At 35.9% G+C, this 21959-nt stretch overlaps 1 protein-coding gene across 3 annotated transcripts in view; it reads right to left on the bottom strand.

The window, feature by feature from the left end:
* Positions 1 to 10718: 10718 nt before the first annotated feature.
* The window catches only part of LOC149786174 (uncharacterized), a 46452-nt gene continuing 35211 nt past the window's right edge, over positions 10719 to 21959 (bottom strand). For all 3 annotated transcript variants that reach the window (XM_089976529.1, XM_089976530.1, XM_089976531.1), the window contains 4 exons: positions 20572 to 20783; positions 17760 to 17960; positions 15671 to 15845; positions 10719 to 14860 (listed from right to left, as the gene is read on the bottom strand). In XM_089976529.1, coding sequence (XP_089832655.1) covers positions 14745 to 14860; positions 15671 to 15845; positions 17760 to 17960; positions 20572 to 20783 — 704 coding nt within the window. In that variant the 3' untranslated portion in view covers positions 10719 to 14744. The remainder of the gene's footprint in view (positions 14861 to 15670; positions 15846 to 17759; positions 17961 to 20571; positions 20784 to 21959) is intronic.

Genomic DNA, 21959 nt, shown 5'->3' with positions numbered 1-21959 from the left:
ATGACAATGGAGTGCGTGCGGTGCGCTCTAACACATGAACTTCACAAACAAAACAAAAATGTTTCCTCGACGAACGGTTGTCGCAAATTCATTTGATGACATATGGGCAATAGATCTCCGTGATATGTCGAACATTGTTAAGTACAATGATAATAAAGGGTACATGATGAATGTAGTTTACATTTTTAGTAAATATGCGTTTAGCATACCTGTCACAGATAAAACAGGACAAACCGTAACTGATGCGTTGAGAGAGGTTATAATCAGCAAAGAAAGAAAGCCTAATAAGACGTGAACCGATCAAGGAGCAGATTTTTTTAAATAAGCAATTCAAGCAGTTTCTGGAACAAAATGATATAACCAAATATATAACCGAAAATGAAGGGAAACGTGTCAATGTCTAGATATTTGATCGCACTCTAAAAGAAAAGATCTACAAGCAACTCACTGTCAAAGCCATTAACTTGTACACAAAACATCAAACACTAGGAATGTCTCCCAACGAAGCAATAATCCAGTACTAGCGAATGAGGATATGTACCAAAGACACAGGTTTAGTGTGGATGATAGAGTTGTAATTTCACTAGCGAAAAAGAAAAACGTTTGAAAAAGGATTCACTCCGAAATGGTCCGAGGAAGTATTCTTTGTGGATAAAATGATAACAAAAATACCTGTGACGTTTAAGCTGAAACACTCAGCAGGGGAGGAAATTACTGGAAGTTTATACAAACAGTAACTACAAAAGACGGATCAGGATATATTTGTCATCGAGCGAGTATTAGCAAGGAAAGGTAAGAAAAGTTTGGTCAAATGGAGAGGCTACGGCGACAGTTCTAAATAGCTGGATACCAGCAAGTGAAATAAAAGCTCTTTGATCAGATGGCTAGCGATCCAATCGTGTGATACATAACATCCGACGATCAAATCCAGTCACAGCAAATTTTCTCGTATTTGAAAATGACAGACTTACATTTCACTGGCCTGTATAATGACATTAAATATTCTCATCGTGTTGTTGCTAGTGCGCTCTCTCCCATCAAGCTAAAAATCTTAACAAACAGAAAATCAAATTGTATCTTTTTCGACGGCCATAAACTTCTAAATGTCCATGATTCATAAATGGCTTTAACAAACTCCAAGAATATCTGATGTTCAGGGACAGTAAAATTAAATATTTTAATCCCTTTTAGCGAGGTATATTTTACATTATACTATTGACTTCGCTGCGATATAAATTTGTTCATCTTCTATACCTGGCTCATCTGCATATGTGTCCTCAATAACAGGGAGCATATACATTTTTAGATCAAATTCGAGATGTTTTGCGTGCTGACTGTTAATAGTATTGGAATCCTTCGAATTCTGATGTGCTGCAGTATTTAGATTTCTAGCAACACGGCGATGTTTTTCATGACTATCAGTATTGGAATTCGAAGAATTCTGATACGCTGGCTGATGCATTGTATCACGATCGATATCACAGTAAACCTCTTACATTCTTATCGTGAAATTTGTATGAGACATCTTATACATAAGACTTTTATCTAATTTACTGTAATAAAATGCCGGACAAAATAAAAAGAATCGTCAGACCTAAAATCTTAAACATGAACTTCTTATTCGACGCTGTCACGCTGTTTATGAGCTATCAAACAGAAGAAAAAAGTATGTGAATGTTGTCTTGGAATACGATCCTTACTCTGAGTTTGGTGTGTTACTGACAGATTCTGAGGTATCAGAACTTGAAGAAAAAAAAATAAAAAATAAAAAAAAATATATATATATATATATATATATATATATATATATATATATATATATATATATATATATATATATATATATATATATAGTTAGTTAGTTAGTTAGTTAGTTAGTTAGATATGATAGGGACACCATCATGAAATGGGTTCACTGCTGTTTGACAAGGGGAAGATCTAACAAATATTCTGAAAATGGATCTGTAAGCTACAGTTTTGTGTTAATTATGAAATATGGATATTTTTGTTACTCGTGCTAATGTTATAAATGCTCATCCGCTGGAAGAGGCTGTAAGAAATATGTTCCGTGGTGACAACAACGTGTCAGTCTGCTTTCGAAGTAGAAAGAGAAAAACATAATTTGATCTTACACAGCAGCATAGACCTTGATCACATACTTCGATATGGAAAATCCTAGTCGAATGCGACAAGGAAACCTGAAACAAATATCTCAATTTCTGCTTGACAAATAGTGAAGTCGCTAATATTGTAAATAGCTGGTGATTCATATTGAAAGAAGATTCTATCAAAGGTAATAATGAGAACGGCGGATTTTGTAACGCCGTCTGTAACACGTTTGACAGATTTGTAACGCGTCTGTAACACGTTTGACAGATGCTGCACAAATATCAAAATATTTTGCAGCTGCTGAAATACAAGGAAATATTTTTTCTTCTTTTGTCTCCAAGCTAGTTGGTATCACTGGACAAGCTTATTTAAAATTAATCCTAACTCCCTTACCTCGTCATACGTTTCCATTCTGTGAAATAAGATTAAGTTTCCGAAGTCTGTTATCAGTTTTGATTCCGTTTCTGTGATCAATCACAAATGCATTAGGAATCTGACCATGAAATATCTCAAGCAAAAGACGATGAGATAGTTAATATAACCGGTGTTAGAATCTCTGACCATAACCATTAAATAATCAAATTTATTATATGCTCATTTTTTCCCCGTTAACTTTACATTTTCAGAATCGTGCAATATTACCCGATACTGAACTCGCGCATCAATACACATATAACATTCACGTGCGTAAAGGAACTACTTTCTATTGTAAACAAACAATGGACGCAGACGGCAGCACTTTTGATTTATTTTATTTGTCTGTGGATGAAGTAAACCAGCCGTTTGAGCCATTTGAAAGTAGAGATGCCAAAGTTGACAATGTAGATGAATTCATGGAATCACAAAACAAAATTTCAACAAAGCAGGAGACTGAACGTGATATCCGAAATGTGCATCGATGGCTGTATGACAACAAACGTGAGACACACTGCATTGAAAATATAATTCCGGATCATTTAAACACGTATTTAGCCGATACGTTTATAAGGATTTGCAAAGCCAGTGGTTCTGAGTATGAGCCATGTTCTTTAGATTCCATAAGAAATAGCACAGAATGACATGTTAAGGCTAAAGGGTACCCAGTATCTCTTAGAGACCGTCCATTTCAGAAATCAAACGAAGCACTAAATTCTAACAAAAATGCAACTGAAGAAGGCTGTTTTTGGAAGAAAAGCAAGAGCATCAGAGCCGATAAGCCATAATGACAAAGAAGTTTTATTTTCAGCCGGTGAAATGGGCTCTCACACGCCAGCTGCTTTGCAATTATCCCTCGTCTACCTTTTTGCAAATATGTTTGGATTTAGAGGCCGAGACGAGCACAGAAAACTTTGTTCAATTTCGCAGTCATTCATAATATGACTTTAAATTTCAATTTCAGATAGAGCAAAATGGTATTTATTTTTCAAATGAGTGACTGAGCGCACGGAGCGCTATGAAGTTAAAAGGTTGGTGGGCGGACCTATGTGCTCATGAATACTGTTATTGTGTATTGAAGAATCTACGGTTGTGAATTTATTTTGGAATAAAGCATAAATCAGATACACTGTTTCTTGTAATGTATGCTATTATTAAGCCTTAAGTAGTTAAACAAAAACGGGCATATAATAAAATGGTTACTGCATTTGTATGGGAAAATATGAACTCGTTTTGTCGGATGGATATACTCCCAAGGTTGTGCAGTATTTCCATCCAAAAAACTCGTTCATATTTTCCCATACAAATACAGTAACCTATAATTATTATATGCTCATTTTTTCTCCGTTAACTTTACATTGTCAAAATCGTTCAGTATTTCACGAGACTGCACCCGCGCTCACTTCATATTGCACTCACTTTGCCCAGAAGTGTATTAGGAACTATTTTATAAACAAATCATGTGTACTCACGTAGTATGCGCTTTACATTTTGGTTGATTAAATTTGTTTCTGAATGAACAAAAGCAAATGTTTCGTGGGCTGCCACATACCAGCTGCTTTGACACATTCCGTGTTAACTTTCTCGTTACAATGTTTCGTATTTAGGAGAGATAGACGCCATAATTAATTTAATTACTGGGTCCCTACAAAAAACATGCAAGTGAAAAGGCATATACTGTCTTCTTTAGCTAGTAATAAGAATGGCAAAACTATACTTACAGTTTTACATCCTGAATTTCCTCGAAAAATCCTTTTTTAGTTCTGCAAATCCGAATGAAATGAGCCATGTCATGGGTTCTCAAGCTTGATTACACATTTCGAAATTGTACTGTAATTTCGACTATATCCCAAGTGCAATTAAATCATCCTTACTGCACTCAAAATGAAATAAACATTATATTCCATAGCGTCTTTTTTAAACTTGCAATTAAAAGACCTCATATTTTTCCCACATTATGATTTCGAACATTGACTGACAGAACAGAAACACACTTGCAGATGTCAACACGCTGCTGAAATCCGAGGTACTTTATTGACACAGATAAATCCAGTCCATAATCACGTCATTTTGTAGAATCGACAAAAATACCTAAATTTATTCATTCCAGATCAAATGGAAAAGTTGTTTTAATGCGCATTTATTCACAATATGACTCCAAATTTAAATTTTAAGTAGACCAAGCCGCCATTTTCTTACAAAGTTGTGTCTAGCGCGCGACTAAGTTCAAATGTATCTGGGCTGAGTTATCTGCGCATTAATAATGTTGTTGTGAAATAATGAATCTGCGCTTGTGTATTTAGTTTGGAATACGGCATACATTCAGTTACTTTGTTTCTTGTAGTGTATTTTTGTTTATATAATTAAGCCTTAGTTAGAATAAGAAAATGATCATATAATAACAAGGTTACTGCATTTGTATGGGAAAATATGAACTCATTTCGTCGGATAGATATACTGCATTCCCAAGGCCGTTCAATATCTCCATCCGAAAAACTCGTTCATATTTTCCCATATAAATGCAGTAACCTATCATTTGCCTCGTAAAAATCATAGACCGAATGTGGATGAAATTCATCTTGCAAAGATAAGTTTGGGATGTTATTATGAGTTACCTGATCATTTACCTGATACACTCTCATCCCCGTTGGAATCTCATCACAAAACAACGAATAAATGAAGTCCTTGATTAACATTTCAGTATATTTATCATCATTCTCCGATTTTACTTTTATCTTATAACCATCCGGAATTCTAATCCCAAACGAAGATTTAATTTTAAGATTAGTCACCGCTCCAAGCATATTTCCTGCATAAAAGTTGTACTTCTGATGAATGTAGAATATCTCCTGCTCACTAACCGTTGTTTCAAGTTCACTAAGCATAGATCTGCTAATGTTCTAATAATTGCAGTTTTGTTTCTCTAATTAATATTTTCGTATCGTACTATTAGAGAAATGTAAAAGAGTAGATATAGCGATGTTGAATCTTGCCGATATAGCAAAGAAAATTCTATTCTCGACGGAATGATATCATCTTAGAAAAATTGCAACCGCATTTGCTGGGTTTGATAACAGTTGGCGATTTTATAAGTGTTTACTAGCAAATTTCTCTGCCAAAAAGTTATATCATCTGCTTCTGCCAACAATTAAATCCAAACTTGCCACGCACAAGGGTCTAAAGATTGTAGTTCAGTTTTTTATTAAGCTTTCTAAGCTACATATATCTCTGGAATCCCAACAGCAAGCCAATGATATGATTATCTATCAAGCTGCTCAGCAACGTGAGGAATTTTTCGATCCTTATATTACATCAAAATCTAGTCGAATTCTAACAGGGACAGATTTAATATCGTTGTCAGATAATGTATTTCAGGAGATATGGAAGAAAATCGATGAGTACACTGCATCTGGTTCTGGTTGGAAATTTGATGAAATAACAGAAAGAGTTTCACACTATGAATTATAATCCACTGCGAGGTAACTCGTATGTCGAATTGCCAATTAAAATATAAAAAATTCGAAATGTTGTATTAATGTCAAATATTATGGCGATAAAAAATGTTTCCAATTGGCAGTATTATCAGCGTTATTTCCTGCACGAGATCATCCATATCGAGTATCGAATAAATTTGTCATGTTAACAATCTAAACTTTAGCGGGATTGTCTTTCCTGTTTCTGAATATCAAATTCCAAACTTCGAAAAGCAAAATAAACAGCTGTTGCCTGCAGGTGTTAATGTATCTGGTGGTGATGATTAACAAAAGATATATCCAAGATACATGAACAATCGAACATCACAAACAACAGTCAATTTATTGTTTTATCAAAATCATTACGTGTGAGTGAAACCTTTAACGGGCTGGTCGGAGGTCAATATAACAAGCATAAGGAAAAAGGCCTGGTGAGACAAAAAGATATTTCAATTTACAAATTACAGCAATAAGATGAACGTGCCTTTTATAATATATGCAGATTTCGAGTCTATTTTACTTCCAGTGCATGGAGCAGAAAAATAACCCTGATAAATCATCGATATGAAAAATACAAGAGTATATTTCTTGCGGAGTAGAGTATAAAGTCGTTTGTGCTGTTGATAGATCTTTATCAAAACCAATAAATATTTATAGAGGTAAAGATCCTGCTGTCTGGTTGATAAGAAACCGTATCAACGAAATTGATCTCATCATGATGTTACTCACTAAGACAAAAAAAATGAAACCTCTAACAGTAAAACAGGAAGCTTAATTTAATACAGCAGAAATATGTCATATTTGTGAGGGGGCGCTTTTGCCTCAAGATCGTGTAAAAGATCACTGTCATATTATTGGAAAGTATCGAGGTCCATCACATGATAAATGTAATTTAAAATATAGCACACCGGACTACGTTCCTTTTGTCTTTCACAGGGTAATCTGACGGGGTAATCATGCTGACGTCCTAATACAAAATAGGGTTTTGGCTGAGAAACCCCATTACATCACACTACTCATGGGGAAGATTTTCGGTATTGACCTGGTGCGATATGATACGTATGGTCGATTCCGATCGCGTCTGAACAGGGACATTTTGTATCCTCCAAACTGTTATTCATTATGGCACTGTCATGTCTAGAGTGAGCTCCGAGAGTGCATGTACACTGATATTGGGTCGGCTTGCGAGATATGTTGATCAACCTAAGCGGGCCAATAATTCAACATTAAAGGTTTTGTTATTGACCTCGCGCAGTTAGATTTCGATGACAGAGTCCGATAGTAACGTATCAAGACCATCGTATCCTCAATAACTGCGTCAAATAACCTTATGTTGGATCGGTGATGGAATATGAAAACTACAAAGCCAGCCCATACTTGCACCGTGCAGGACGGCATCTGCTACGTTTACTGACGTGGGCTTTGCTATTAACATGGCCGCTATCTCACTACGATGCTCTCCGAGTCAGCCACTGTACTCGACAGCGATGATAATTGAACACCAGTTGTTTTTGTAGATGAGCATGTCGATAAGTGTTGTAAGTCTGGACCAAGCTGTTGACGAAGAAGGAGAAGAACAACTTTGTGGCAACAAGCGAAAGACTTTTTCGAGTCCACTATTGTCATAGTGAATTCTAGCACAGAAGATGGGGCTTGTGAGCATACTTTGTTATCTGTAGGTGAACGGAGTGACGCTGCTGACGCCTCCTGTTTAGTCTGAGATGAAGCTAGAGAACATTATCCAAGGAGGTGGCAAACCATGCTCGCAGAACGCCCTGATTGGGATATTTATTACTGACTGTATTCTCTCTGGAAAGTTGTAATCCAGTTTAATATTTAATTTATGGTGTCATGTCCAGTTTATAAAGTATTATCAAAAGCGTTATTGAAGTCAAGACGTATTATAACAGATTAATGGCCGTGTGGAAGGTTTCTTGCTAATTCTCCAACAAATTATATATACTGACCTTAATTTTTCACGAAATCCATGCTTTAAGAAAAATACAGTAAATTATGCTTCCTTAACTCATTCGGCCTCAGAGATTTTTGTCGTTTTCGCCTGAAATGTGGGTAGGAAAGACATTTGGAGGGCTATTTCAGAATACATCGTAATACATCGGCTTTCAACAGATTTTCCATGAGATTAATGCCTAGTTGTATAAGAAACATCATTATCCATTGGTTATTTTGCTTGCGCATGAAAAAAAGGGTAAAAGTTGGATATTTTTTTTTTTTTTTTTTTTTTTTTTTTTGCTTAATGAACCCATCATTTTTGTATGGAGACCGCTCTTTATTCCAAATGCCCACCTTATCCTAGTTTTTGCAAAGGATCACCTGTCTCTGTGCAGTTCAGACCGGTCTGCCTGAGACCAAAAGGTCTAAAATCCGGATACAAAATCGCATTCCGACCACGAGCGAATTTTGGATGAAAAAAAAAACCGGGTCCAATTTTGTAGTGCAACTAGAACTTCCAGATTATCTGGTATCATTTTAGAGATATATCTGTCTGCTTTTTGTAATACCACCCACTTTGGTGTATCTTCAATGACCTTGATGCTGCAGAGCTCGGAAATAGGGTACAACCTCATCACGCCTACAGACGGGATCGGGGCCGAATCGGTTAAATGCTTTGTTAATTTATTCGTTAGATATAACTACATTATCCAAATCTTCACATAAAATGCATATGAGTCAAATAGGTATGTAGTTTGATGTATCACTTTCATTACTTTTTATCGTTATTAAGTTAGCAAAACACATTTCTTCTAAACCAATTTGTAGGAATTTGAGTTAAGTTAAGGATTTGTGGTAGATAATCCTTAGAATATATAATATTTCATCATGAAGTAACTTTGCTCATGAAGAGTGTAATTGGTGTGAAGGCTGATAGAAACGTTTTGTTCAAAAGTTCTATTTTTTCTGGTTTTCTGTTATGTAATTTTCACTTTGTGCCTTTTTTTCAGAGGAACAACAAAATGAGAGTACTGGCCAGCATTATTTATGAGAAAAATAAGTTTCTTTACTGGAAATTTTAATATTTTTCTCCTTAATGAAAGCTTCTCCACTGGAAATTTTTGTATTTTTTCTCCTGAAAGGATGTTTTGATATTAGTTCTTTAAAAAATAACTATTTGAAGTGGATGTTCTTTGTCCATATCATTACCCTCATCTGATACGAGTTAACAACCTGTATGATTTTAGGCCTAAAACTGTTGGCAATAAGCATATCAATAATGGGCCAACGAACAATGTGTATACGAGACAACAGTCTAGGTATACATTTTATGTTTGTAATGAACGAGTTAAAACATCGGGCGGAATAACTTAAAAGAACAGCAACTAAATATAGCCTGTCAATGATATGTCCGGAGGAGAAAGAGATGCTGAGGGTCGTTATCCTAATCTTGTAAGAAAAGCAAATTTACAGTCCACAGACGGGGTTTGGGAAGAAAAGACACCACCACCACCCCAATCCGGGCCTGCAACAAAAGACAACATATTAATATTTAGGTATCAGTCAAAGATGGTTTCTTTACACGAATAGTTTGTTCTAGTTACCTCGAGGATTTCAATTATTTAAAGAAAATTAATTTCTCAAAGTGTCGTAGACACTAACTAAACAAACTCGTGCACAAAAGCGGAATTTCGGAGCGTGAACATAACGACAATATTAACGTTAGGAAATGCATGACAATTTCATCCTCACCATTTATCAAAACTAGCCATTCATGGATTTAATGGAAAGTCCAAAGCTAGCCATATACGGATTTAAGTGAAAATCCAAAGCTAGCCATAATGGATTTAACAGAGGGTCCAATCTAGTGGTGATGAATTTAAAGGAAAGTCCAAAGCTAGCCAGTGATCGCTCTCTCTCCCTCTCTCTCTCTCTCTCTCTCATATATATATATATATATATATATATATATATATATATATATATATATATATATATATATATATATATATATATATATTAATGCAGGGAATCACGCGGCACAGGGCGAAAGGAACAGCCACTTGACATATGAACTTCACACTTAAATTGAAGGAAATTTGTATTCAAGATCAAGGTCGCAAAAATGTATTAGTGGCTGTGCAGCCTCAACTTCAGGCCTCATTCAAAACGTTTCCTAACTGTGTGAATTCGATGTACTTTATTACGTCCTGGTTATTGTCGAACTCGCTTTGGAGGACAGCTATCTCTTTATCCGTTTGCGCGTCCGACCGTACGTAAGACTAAAGACTTGATTAATCTCAATGTCAGAGGGTTTGAACATTCCTTTTAATTTTAACAAAATGTATTGCACCCTCTTTGGATTTCGAGTATCGGTTCAGTATGCATTTACCGCTATCAAACTATGTAAATACCGTCATTATCGAAGCTCTGGAGGGCTAGACGTACATCCCCTCATATATACATATCTTAATAATTAAATTCAATTGAGAAGTCTAGAAGAATCAAGCGCGTCGACCATGATAGAGTGTAAAACATTAAAATCATCGGACTATGACAATGACTATCTGGATTATATTGTTTTGTTCTTGTATTTGTTTTCTATTTAAAGCAATCAAAGACCGCAATGCTCTTCTTGTCTTGACTGCAAACAGATTGTTATATAAGGCACGATTTGAGTTTTAACTGATTAATCGATTTAGATGAAATATTCAATCGTCACTTTGGTTTTGTCACACGGATGGAATGAAATAAATCAATATGTGGGAATAAGAAAAAAATAATTTTATTGAGCAAAGATGATATTTATAACTTACTGCATTTGTATGGGAAAATATGAACAAGTTTTTTCGGATTAATACTGCATGACCTGTGGGAATGGAGTATTTATATGAGAAAACTACTTTATATTTTCCCATACAAATGCAGTAATATTTTTGTTATATACTCATTTTCTTATTCTACCTAAGGCTTAATAATAAAAAATACACTACAAGAAACAAAGTAATTTAATCTATGCTGTATTCGAAAATATAAACACAATCATAGATTCGTCAATACACAATAGCAATATTAATGCGTGCATAGCACTGCCCAGTGACCTTTGAATACAGTCTCGAGCTCGACATCAGTTTAAAAAAAAAAGAGAATTGTCGTTTTGGTCTACGTACAATTGATATTTAGAGTCAACAGGCCCGGCCCTAGGATGTGCGGGGCCCAAGGAAGCAAGCGATGAGCAGGGCCCCAATCAAAAAGTCTGTTCAATCTCACCACAATGATAAAAAGTGTATAGCCAGCAGCGCGGGGCCCCTGAAAGCGCAGGGCCCAGGGCGGTTGCCTCGTTCGCGTTGGCCTAGGGCCGGGCCTGAGAGTCAAATTGTAAATGAATATGCATTGCAACAGCTTTTCCAGTTCGTCTGAAATTAACAGATTGTTTTTTCTCGATTATGTTGGAAAACTATGAAGTCTTTCAATTGAAATGATCAAAAAACACGCAGTGGAATATCACATTTATTTCATTTTGATGCTGTAAGGTGAAAGTTACTGCACTTGGAATGTAGTCGAAATTACAGTACAATTTCGAAATGTGTATTCAAGGATTAGAACCTTGACATCGCTCATCTAATTCTGATGTGCAGAGCTAAGAAAGTACATTTTGAGAAAATTCAAGACGCCAAAATATAAGCACATTTTTTTTATAATTCTTCTTACCAGGTAAAGAAGACATGTTTATGCCTTTTCACTTCCATGCTATTTGTACTAACCCCAGCTATGTTATCACCTAGAAGGCATCTATCGCTAGCCTAAATCCGAAACATCGTATCAACAGAGTTAACTCAGAAAATTGCAAAGTAGCTGGTATGTGACAGTCCTTTAAGCCAGCAGAAATAAGAATTCTTCGTTATTTTGGCTTAATGACTCTGAGGCCCTTACTTTTCTACTAAATCCTTCAGTTACAATTTTTCCCCATGACTCTAGTACTTTCACTTATAAAACAGTAAGTCTCTGATAGATATAATATAGCCTTTGCCCTCAGTATGCTTTTCTATGCTATTTTTATATGCCCCAGAGAGCACTGTTCATAGTTTGAACAATCCCGTTAACGAAAAATTACGAACATTTCTCCTAAGTAACTGTTTAAATACTCAGAATGGTATTTCAATACTGCGTCTCTCATGTTTGTTGTGGACATTGCGAATATCACGTTCATTCATTTGCTTGTTTGAAAGTTTCATTTGTGACTCAGTAAACTGAACCACATGATTCACTTTATCATCTCTACTTTCAAATAAACGAATGAGCTGTTTTAGTTCTCTACCCACAAACAAATCTAATAAACTAAAACCTAAATCATCTGCTACATGAGTGTATATGGTTTGTTTACAAAATAGTTCCTAATATAATATAGTATACTATTTTTAGATACATGTGTCGTGTACGTGTGTGCAATAATCAGGGTGTTCAGTATACTAAAATAATGCAAGAGTCTGACAATATAAAATTAACAGAGAAAAAGGAGTATAGAATAATAAGCGATATGTATAAATTCCAGCTTCATGTCCGTCACTGAATAAAGGAAAAGTCTATCACAATTTTCAATCTATTATATGATATCAAATAACTATATACAGAAAATATAAATGAAGTTCAGATACACTATTGCTCATGAAAATATTTTATATCAAACTATTTTTAATTGCAGCGAGTATACCGTGTGTTTGTTACATCCATATTGCAGAGGACAGTATATGAATGGCAATAAAAACATTAGCGGTTGTATGCATCAAAGTTAAGAAAGTTGTTAGAGTTTAAAATTAAAATAAAAAACACTACACTCAACCGCGAGTTTCGGTTACTGTTAAATCGACTGTGCCTGTTTTGCCAACTAGGACTTGAACATTTGTGATGATCCCCGAGTTAAAGTATAAAAAGATGATGTTGTGATCGCTAGAACTGTGACAATAGATCAATCATGTGATCGCTAGAACTGTGACAATAGATAAATCATGTGATCGCTACAACTGTGAAAATAGATCATGTGATCGTTAGATCTGTGACAATATATCAATCATGTGATCGCTTGAACTATGACAACAATTACATTGTGTGATCGCTAGATCTGTAACAATATATAAATCATGTGATCACTAGATCTGTAACAATAGATAAATCATGTGATCGCTAGATCTGTAACAATAGATACATCATGTGATCGCTAGATCTGTGGCAATATATAAATCATGTGAATGCAATAACTATGATAACATATACATCATGTGATTGATAGAACTATAACAATAGATAAATCATCCCTTACAAAGGCAGAACATTAAAACATCAGTTCCTTTTTTAGCTTCAGCATCATGAATGCCTGACTATCATGTGTTTGATATGTTAGGCATGGAAGTTATATAACCACAGCTGTGTAGTACATGTAGCCATTGTAAAGCACAAACCAATTTTGAGACATGTCTCTAATGGTGACCGATATTTTATTTCGCAGAAATGCAAAACAAAATAATTCCTTCTGGTGTAAAGATTATTTAAACGATATCGCATACAGACTATATGTAATAAATAAAATGCAGCATGTACTTTCCTTTTAAGACCTTGATGATGTGGTGTGCTCTGATACCATATCATGATAAAACATACAAATTCACACATGCGGATTACGCTGGCAGGAACCCTATACATCAGGCATGCGCATCCTACGACCCACAGGCCCGCGACCTGGTTTTATCCGCTTATTTGCATCATTAGTTTTGGCTTTACAAAATAAAAAGCTTTTCAGGCCAGCGTCTTAGAGGAAGTTGCACATGTCTGCTTTGCACTTTGACAGGTTATCTCAAGACATGAATACCGGAATAGTATACACCCTCCGTGTGGTCAATATTATTAATATACATTTTATTATGTACAACTCACTTTCATTGGTCATATAGTTGACCTTTTGAATCCAGAATCAACAGGTGTCGTCCTCGTCTTAAACGTAAGCAATCCACAAAAATTAGTAAAAGACATATAACTCAAGTGATTTTGCGGAACCCACATTACTTCTTTCATTTTATTGGCCATGATCATTCAACTTCTGAACCCCGAACCTATAAATCGATGCGATTTTTATTTCAGATTTAAACCATCCGCAGAATTTGGTAATGGTTTTTGGCATATGACTTAAGTTATTTTGTTCAAATCTTTTATTCTTCTTGTAGTCCTTCTGACCATGACCTTTAACCCTGTCTCTAATGCAAGCCATCTACATAGTGGCCTCAATACACGTGGTACAGAACTAACGTAGGTTTTGTCGAAATTTTATTTCCTTTTTCTATGGTCTGGAAACTTATGTTTTTATTAGAGTAACTGTGACCTTAATATTTGACCTTTGATCACAAAATCAATATATATCTTTCATACCTTAATTGCAAGCTACTCACAAGGTTTGGTCAAGAAAATTACTAATCAAGTCATTTTGTAGAAATCGTTTTCCTTATTTCAGTCCTGGACATAAACCTTTGAGACTAACATCAGCAGATTTCTTCCTTGCCCAGAAACGCAAACCCTTTACAACACTTAATAACAGCATATGGTAAGGAAATCTAGTTTTTATTGTGCGGAATCCAAATTGGGAACAGACATACGGACAAACAGATGGTCGGACAACATTATAACGTAATACTCTTCGTCTGGTGGTATTCACATCATTAATTTCCAATTTCGTCAATGGTTATTTGTTTGTAAATACTTAAGGAACAGGATGGATAAATTGTCTTGAATCTGTGGGTCTTCACCAAGCTATATTCTCCCTAACACCTCCGTTCCTACAATTGTGAATTGCCCTTCCATGACGTTAGAAGGAACCGACCGCTTTTGATTGGGTTGCTGTCCACCCACGTACACGTTGATGTTACCTATAAAACATAAGAATCGGTTAGTACACTTAATACCTGGACAATGGAGCACTTAAAAGCAATTTTTGTAGCGAAAAATTTCATACATGTTGTTTCTCTTAGGAATAACATAATGTGTCGCTAACAAAAGTTTCAGAATTACGTAAATAATAGAATCAGACATTGAAGAATTAGACTGTTTGCATTCCCAAATATTCTAATGTATATCGGGATATTTAGTGAGTGTGCAGGAATCTGACCAAGTGGCCGCGAGAATGTGCAAATAAAGGTTTTAAGTACGAACAGCTTTGGTCAGGTGGATCATAGACCTTTCGTATTCATGTATGTTCAAGTGATAACCGCTCCATACCTCAACTAAGAATACTGGCTACACTAAAATTGGGACAGAAAGCCAGTCTAGTTTGAACGAAATTATTTTTGCATAGCTCTGGTGCCCGGCCTAAATTGGCAATAGTCCCGTAACTAGTAAAACCTGTCTCCTGCTTTAGTTATTTAGTTATACGAAACAGGGAAGCAGACTAATGGGCGCAGTGCATAATGGGGAAAAAAGTATAGAGATTCAGTATTTTTACTACGATGGAGGATGCAGATTCCATGTAGTCTCAGTCACCGAAAATGTAATGCCGTTGTCGGGGAAGTTTCAGTGCGGTTAATAATATGCGCCTGATTATGTAAGAAGATTAAACAATGAAACGAACAAAGTAACAATAGCAACAGTGGTTAGGACGAAACTAGACACCTGATGCATAAATAGGGAATATGTAGAAAACTTTTACAAATAAAAGGTTTATCGAAACTTAATTAAGGTACCTGGGCCTACAATAAATCCCTTATCATCTGTCCACACAGCCATAGAATGAGGTTGTACGACAAACTTGAACTCGATGGAACTCTTCGTCGGAACGTAAATTCTCTGAAAGCCCGCCAGTTGAAGTCTGGGCATCACCTCTTTTGTGTCTGCCCAGGAGATATACAGTTGTACCACCTGCAATCATTGATATATAAAACTGCATGGATGTCAAGAACTTAAATAGACAACCACCGCCCCTACAACAACAACAAAAACAGCTGAACATTATGTACGAATTATAGCTACTGCTTCGGCGAGAGAAGGAAAAATTATGATTAATGTAAACTTGTGAAGCAACAAACTTCAGCGTAATCGAATTCGCAACAAAGGTTTTGCTCTTTTGTTTTGATTTTTAAGCTTTGCTCGTTGTTTGGAAAGCTGTACAAATGTACTTTGTACTGGCCTGCTAAAACAACTATTGTTGTCCGGTGTATATGTTACTGTCAACGCTGTATTCTGTGTTTATGGAAAGTATCTTTTGCTGTATACTTTCTATAGGTACTAATAACAATTTTCATCAGGACTCTAGTTTCTTCTTTATTGTAAGTTTTCAACAGGACTCTAGTTTCTTCTTTAATATATTTTCCACAGGACCCTAGTTTATTCTTTAATATAAGTTTCTCATTTCTTTCCTCTGGTTTATCAGATGTGTTTCGTAAGAAAAGCGCTGGAAAGTATGCACATTTCATACCCAGTGCAGCTAAATGTGCAATCTATTCTGTTGATTTATTAATTAAAGGCTAATAATCCACTTCCTTGCAACCAAAAGGCTTGAGATTTATTGATTTAAAGTTAATATTCCAGGTCCTTACAACTAAAAGGCTTGAGATTTATTGATTTAAAGTTAATATTCCAAGTCCTTACAACCAAACGGCTTGAGATTTATTGATTTAAAGTTAATATTCCAGGTCCTTACAAACCAAAAGGCTTGAGATTTATTGATTTAAAGTTAATATTCCAAGTCCTTACAACCAAACGGCTTGAGATTTATTGATTTAAAGTTAATATTCCAGGTCCTTACAACTAAAAGGCTTGAGATTTATTGATTTAAAGTTAATATTCCAAGTCCTTACAACTAAAAGGCTTGAGATTTATTGATTTAAAGTTAATATTCCAAGTCCTTACAACTAAACGGCTTGAGATTTATTGATTTAAAGTTAATATTCCAAGTCCTTACAACCAAAAGGCTTGAGATTTATTGATTTAAAGTTAATATTCCAAGTCCTTACAACTAAAAGGCTTGAGATTTATTGATTTAAAGTTAATATTCCAGGTCCTTACAACTAAAAGGCTTGAGATTTATTGATTTAAAGTTAATATTCCAAGTCCTTACAACCAAACGGCTTGAGATTTATTGATTTAAAGTTAATATTCCAGGTCCTTACAACCAAAAGGCTTGAGATTTATTGATTTAAAGTTAATATTCCAAGTCCTTACAACCAAACGGCTTGAGATTTATTGATTTAAAGTTAATATTCCAGGTCCTTACAACTAAAAGGCTTGAGATTTATTGATTTAAAGTTAATATTCCAAGTCCTTCCAACCAAAAGGCTTGAGATTTATTGATTTAAAGTTAATATCCCAGGTCCTTGCAACCAAAAGGCTTGAGATTTATTGATTTAAAGTTAATATTCCAAGTCCTTGCAACCAAAAGGCTTGAGAGTTATTGAATTAAAGTTAATATTCCAGGTTCTTACAACCAAAAGGCTTGAGATTTATTGATCTAAAGTTAATATTCCAAGTCCTTACAACTAAAAGGCTTGAGATTTATTGAATTAAAGTTAATATTCCAGGTCCTTACAACTAAAAGGCTTGAGATTTATTGATTTAAAGTTAATATTCCGGGTCCTTACAACTAAAAGGCTTGAGATTTATTGATTTACAGTTAATATTCCAGGTCCTTACAACCAAAAGGCTTGATAATTTATTGATTTAAAGTTAATATTCCAGGTCCTTGCAACCAAAAGGCTTGATATTTATTGATTTACAGTTAATATTCCAGGTCCTTACAACCAAAAGGCTCGGGGTTTGCTTGGTACATCCACTTACCTCCTCTCCGTCCACATCTCCCATGTTCTTTACTTGACCGAACAAAAAGAGAGGATCTCCGGCCACAATCACCGAGTCGAATGTCATCTTGAGGTACTGGAATGTGCTATACGACAACCCATAACCGAACGGATACAGCGCATCGCCCTGAAAATAACGGTACGTTCGTCCTTCCATCGAGTAACTTGTCATTGACGGAATCTGTAACGATACAATAAGTCAAAAGTCTTTCAGCGATTGTTGTATTTAAAACTCTCATTATTTCAAGAAGAAAAAAATCATTAGGCTTTTAGCAGCTGTGGGTGGATAAAAATCAAATGTCAATTCTCCCATTGCAGTTGCAAAATGGGCATACTATTGATTATGCATAGGACATACTTTTGTCTGCCATGAGCATGGCAAAAGGTTTTCCTTTCGCTCAAATACAATTATAAATTTATAGTAAAGCGGACTGATCAGTGGCTAACATTCCGTTTTCAAGAAGATATACACACTGATGGTGACGGGGCGGAAGCTATATTCCACTTAATGTTGCAATTATAATAAATTTTATACTCTAATGTTTGCTTGATTTTTGATAATAAGTCAAACTTTTACTATTCATTTCAATTGTCAAGTGACAAATTTTTCTCATTTCATATGCGGATTCATTTTTTACAGCTCCTATAATACTCCTAATACGATACACATATACACCCACCCACCCACCCACACACACACACACGAATAAAGTGAACTCAGCATATACAATGACGTTTCAAGTTTAAATAACGTTTTTTCTATTAGTATTTGCTCTAAATGCTCTATTTTTGACACTGGGCCAATAAGAAGCAATAGTTTTTTAATAACTCTTGCAATATTATTGTCAAATCACACCAAAACTGTTAAATTAAATTATATGGCCGTCACAAACAGCATGACATGATGTGACCCTTCCTCCCGACGATATGAGTTACTGTCACATCTCCCGTTCTATGCGAATGCCGTGGTCTTGAAGATAGTATTTCCTCAATTCTTACACCACTTAAAATTCAACATCCTTTGTTGTCAAGTGGTCATTCTGGGGCATATGAATGGTGATTCACGCTGACAGGAAACTGTGTTATTTTCAATAACAAAAATTCGTGTCAGAAACTAAAGCTATCATGGGTTAGAGTCCAATCAAGGTCAAATAATTCTGAAACTTAATCATAAGCACAGCAGATGGGTATTCCAGTAAAATCCCCAATATGACGTTAAGAAATTTTGGAGGGTCCATTGTACGAAACTAATCCATGCTTCAACAAATTGGATATTCTACATTATAACACACCCTCCTAGCAATTGGCTAACTACTCCGCTTGATATCTATCTACCAAAGAGCGACTTCCCATAATCAAACAAATAAAAGGTAATAAAGTTATGAGTGGAGACAAAAATATAAATTGCACATACCGCAGGTATGTTACAATATTTATACATCTTTATAAGACAGCCATCTTTTACAATATGCCATATATATAGGCTGCCTTTTGAAGTGTCGGCCATATTTGGCTTTGCTTTTAGAATGGGGCCCCGAGTGGCCGAGTGGTCTAAAGCGCTCTCCGTTACGGATCACTGCCATCTCACCACTGTCTGCGTGGGTTCGAGTCTAGGATTCGGCAAATGTGGGTATGTGAGAAAGCTTGCCAGTAGCTTCTTGTGGGTCAGTGGTTCTTCCCAGAGTTTTCCCGGGTTCTTCCTCCACCATCAATACTGACCATCATGTATAGCCTATAGTGTGCTGAAAAATAGCGTTAAACCCCACAACATAAACAACAATAACTTTTAGAATGTCATACTGTCTTAATTGTGGAGTTAATTTCATTTCCTATACTTTTTCTATTGCTAAACTGGACAAATGTAAAGCTGAATAATTCGTGTTAAAATATTTCTTAAATTTCTATTCTATCATAAAATGCTGTTATCTTGATACTGTTGTAAGCATGCTATACGTGCACTTTATTTATTCTGTATTACACTTTTCAAATTTAGTTTCTACTTGGTTTATAATTATATTCTACTTACAAAGCAATTTTATGAGATAATGAAGAGGTACTTTGTAAGACTTCACTTCCTCTCAGTGGCGTCACTAGGGGGGTGCGGACCGCACCGGGTGACACCATCAGAGGGGTTGACACCAAAACGACTGTCCATAACATTTTTGAATGTTTGTGTAGGAAGGAGGTCCATGGGGGTGACATCACGAGTTGCCGCACTGGGTGGCACCAACCCTAGTGACGCCACTGCTTCATATCTTTGTTGTTGTTATTGTTGTTGTTGTTGGGTTTAACGCCCTTTTTCAGCACAAGATAGGCTATACATGGCGGCCAGTATTAATGGTGGAGGAAGAACCCGGGAAAACTCCGGAAAGAACCACCGACCCACGACAAGCTATTGGCAAGCTTTCTCACATACCCACATTGGCCGAACCCGTCCTATCTTTATACAAATATATTACTTTATGTCACTAACTCAGGAAAGCATATAAACTCCCGATTCAGTGGAATTCATTATGTTCGAAGTTCCTCACAATGTATTGAAATTTTGATTTCTGACGAAAGAATCCTTGATTTGTCTTAGAATGCCTCTAACCCATTTCATATTTACCACTTAGCACGGACATCTTCTTAAGAGGTGAAATAGCACACGTACGGTCACGTTTTGTATAGAGTTCTTGCGGCCATTAAGTCACAGTTCGGTTACCAGAAGAAAAAGAAACGTCTGCAAGGAATTGACATTGTATCGATATGATCTCTTATTGCTAATGGTATTTCCTTAATTAGCATTTTACCTGATCTGCAGTGCGGTACCAAGTATACGGAAGTCGTCCTGCAGGATTAGATCCTGGTACCGACATTGTCAGGACATTATATAGGGCTTCACCTGTAGCCTGGGCGGGATAAAAACACTCCAAGATGGCGGGAACTCTTGGCTCAGCATCAAACATTGTGATATTCACCGGACCCGCATTGAATAACAATAGTATAACTGGAGCCCCATTACCTGTGTAAGTGGTAAACTTAAATTAAACTATGCAAAAAGTGTTATAATTTGTGAAAATGTCACTCGTTTCTTCAAGCAACATTTCTTAAAAATAAAATCGTTATGCGTGATAACGACATGACAAGATTGCGTATCTCAAATGAAGAATATGGGAGAGAAAAAAAAGTAGTTTCCAAATGTGTATCGGGCTAGGATAGTGCTCAATACATTCTCGTCACACATCCCAATGTAAGCAAACTGTCCAAATAAATATCAGAGTAACATGTGCAACACAGAACATTTAAACCATACTTAACTTGAGGGTTGGCAAAGTAAAGTGCTGTATACTTTTCTCACTGTCCCTGTGTTGCTCTCAGACGATTAATACAGGTCTAAAACCTGTTCTACCTTTAAAAAATGCAATAATGAAACTACTCATCTAAAAACATTACATGTGCGAGGGAATGCTCGTTTTGTTTACATGGTCTCCACGCATGTGCCCTTCGCTTATATGGCCTCCACGCACGTGCGAAGGAATGCCAGTCTCGTTTACATAGTATGCTCGTCTCATTTACATGGTCTCCACGCATGTGCGAAGGAATACTATTCTCATTTACATGTTTTCCACACATGTGTGAAGGAATGCTAGTCTCATATAGAAGGTCTCCATGCATGTGCAATGAATGTAGGTCTCGTTTACACAGTCTCCACGCATTGGCGAAGAATGCTAGTCTTGTTTACATGGTATCCACGCATGTGCGAAGGAATGCTAGTCTCCTTTACATGGTCTCCACGCATGTACGAAGGAGTACTTATATTGTTTACATGGTCTCCTCTCATGTGCGAAGGAATGCAAGTATCGTTTTCACGGTCTGTACAACGCATGTACGAAGGAATGCTAGTATCGTTTACATGGTCTTATGTCATTTATTGTGATTAATAATTTATATTTATTTATATTTATTTTATCCCGCACAGTGGGGTGCCCCAAGTGCTTAAAAAACCCACAGAATTACACAATCTGATAAGATTTTTGCGGTAAGACAGTTGTTTTAAACGAGCTACGAAGAACATATTTTTAGTTTAAAGCTGGTTCTGGAAGAAAACTGAGCTTTAAGGATGGCCGCTGTTGCAAAATCAACACTTATTACACAACTAGAATCGACTTCATTATTCGATTTTAACGCCATCGAAATG

This window comes from Sinohyriopsis cumingii, chromosome 12, assembly GCF_028554795.1.
Source record: "Sinohyriopsis cumingii isolate HCF-2022 chromosome 12, ASM2855479v2, whole genome shotgun sequence".
NCBI lineage: Eukaryota > Metazoa > Mollusca > Bivalvia > Unionida > Unionidae > Sinohyriopsis > Sinohyriopsis cumingii.
Note: the sequence above shows the minus strand (reverse complement) of the source record. Positions and strands in the feature narration are given on the sequence as shown.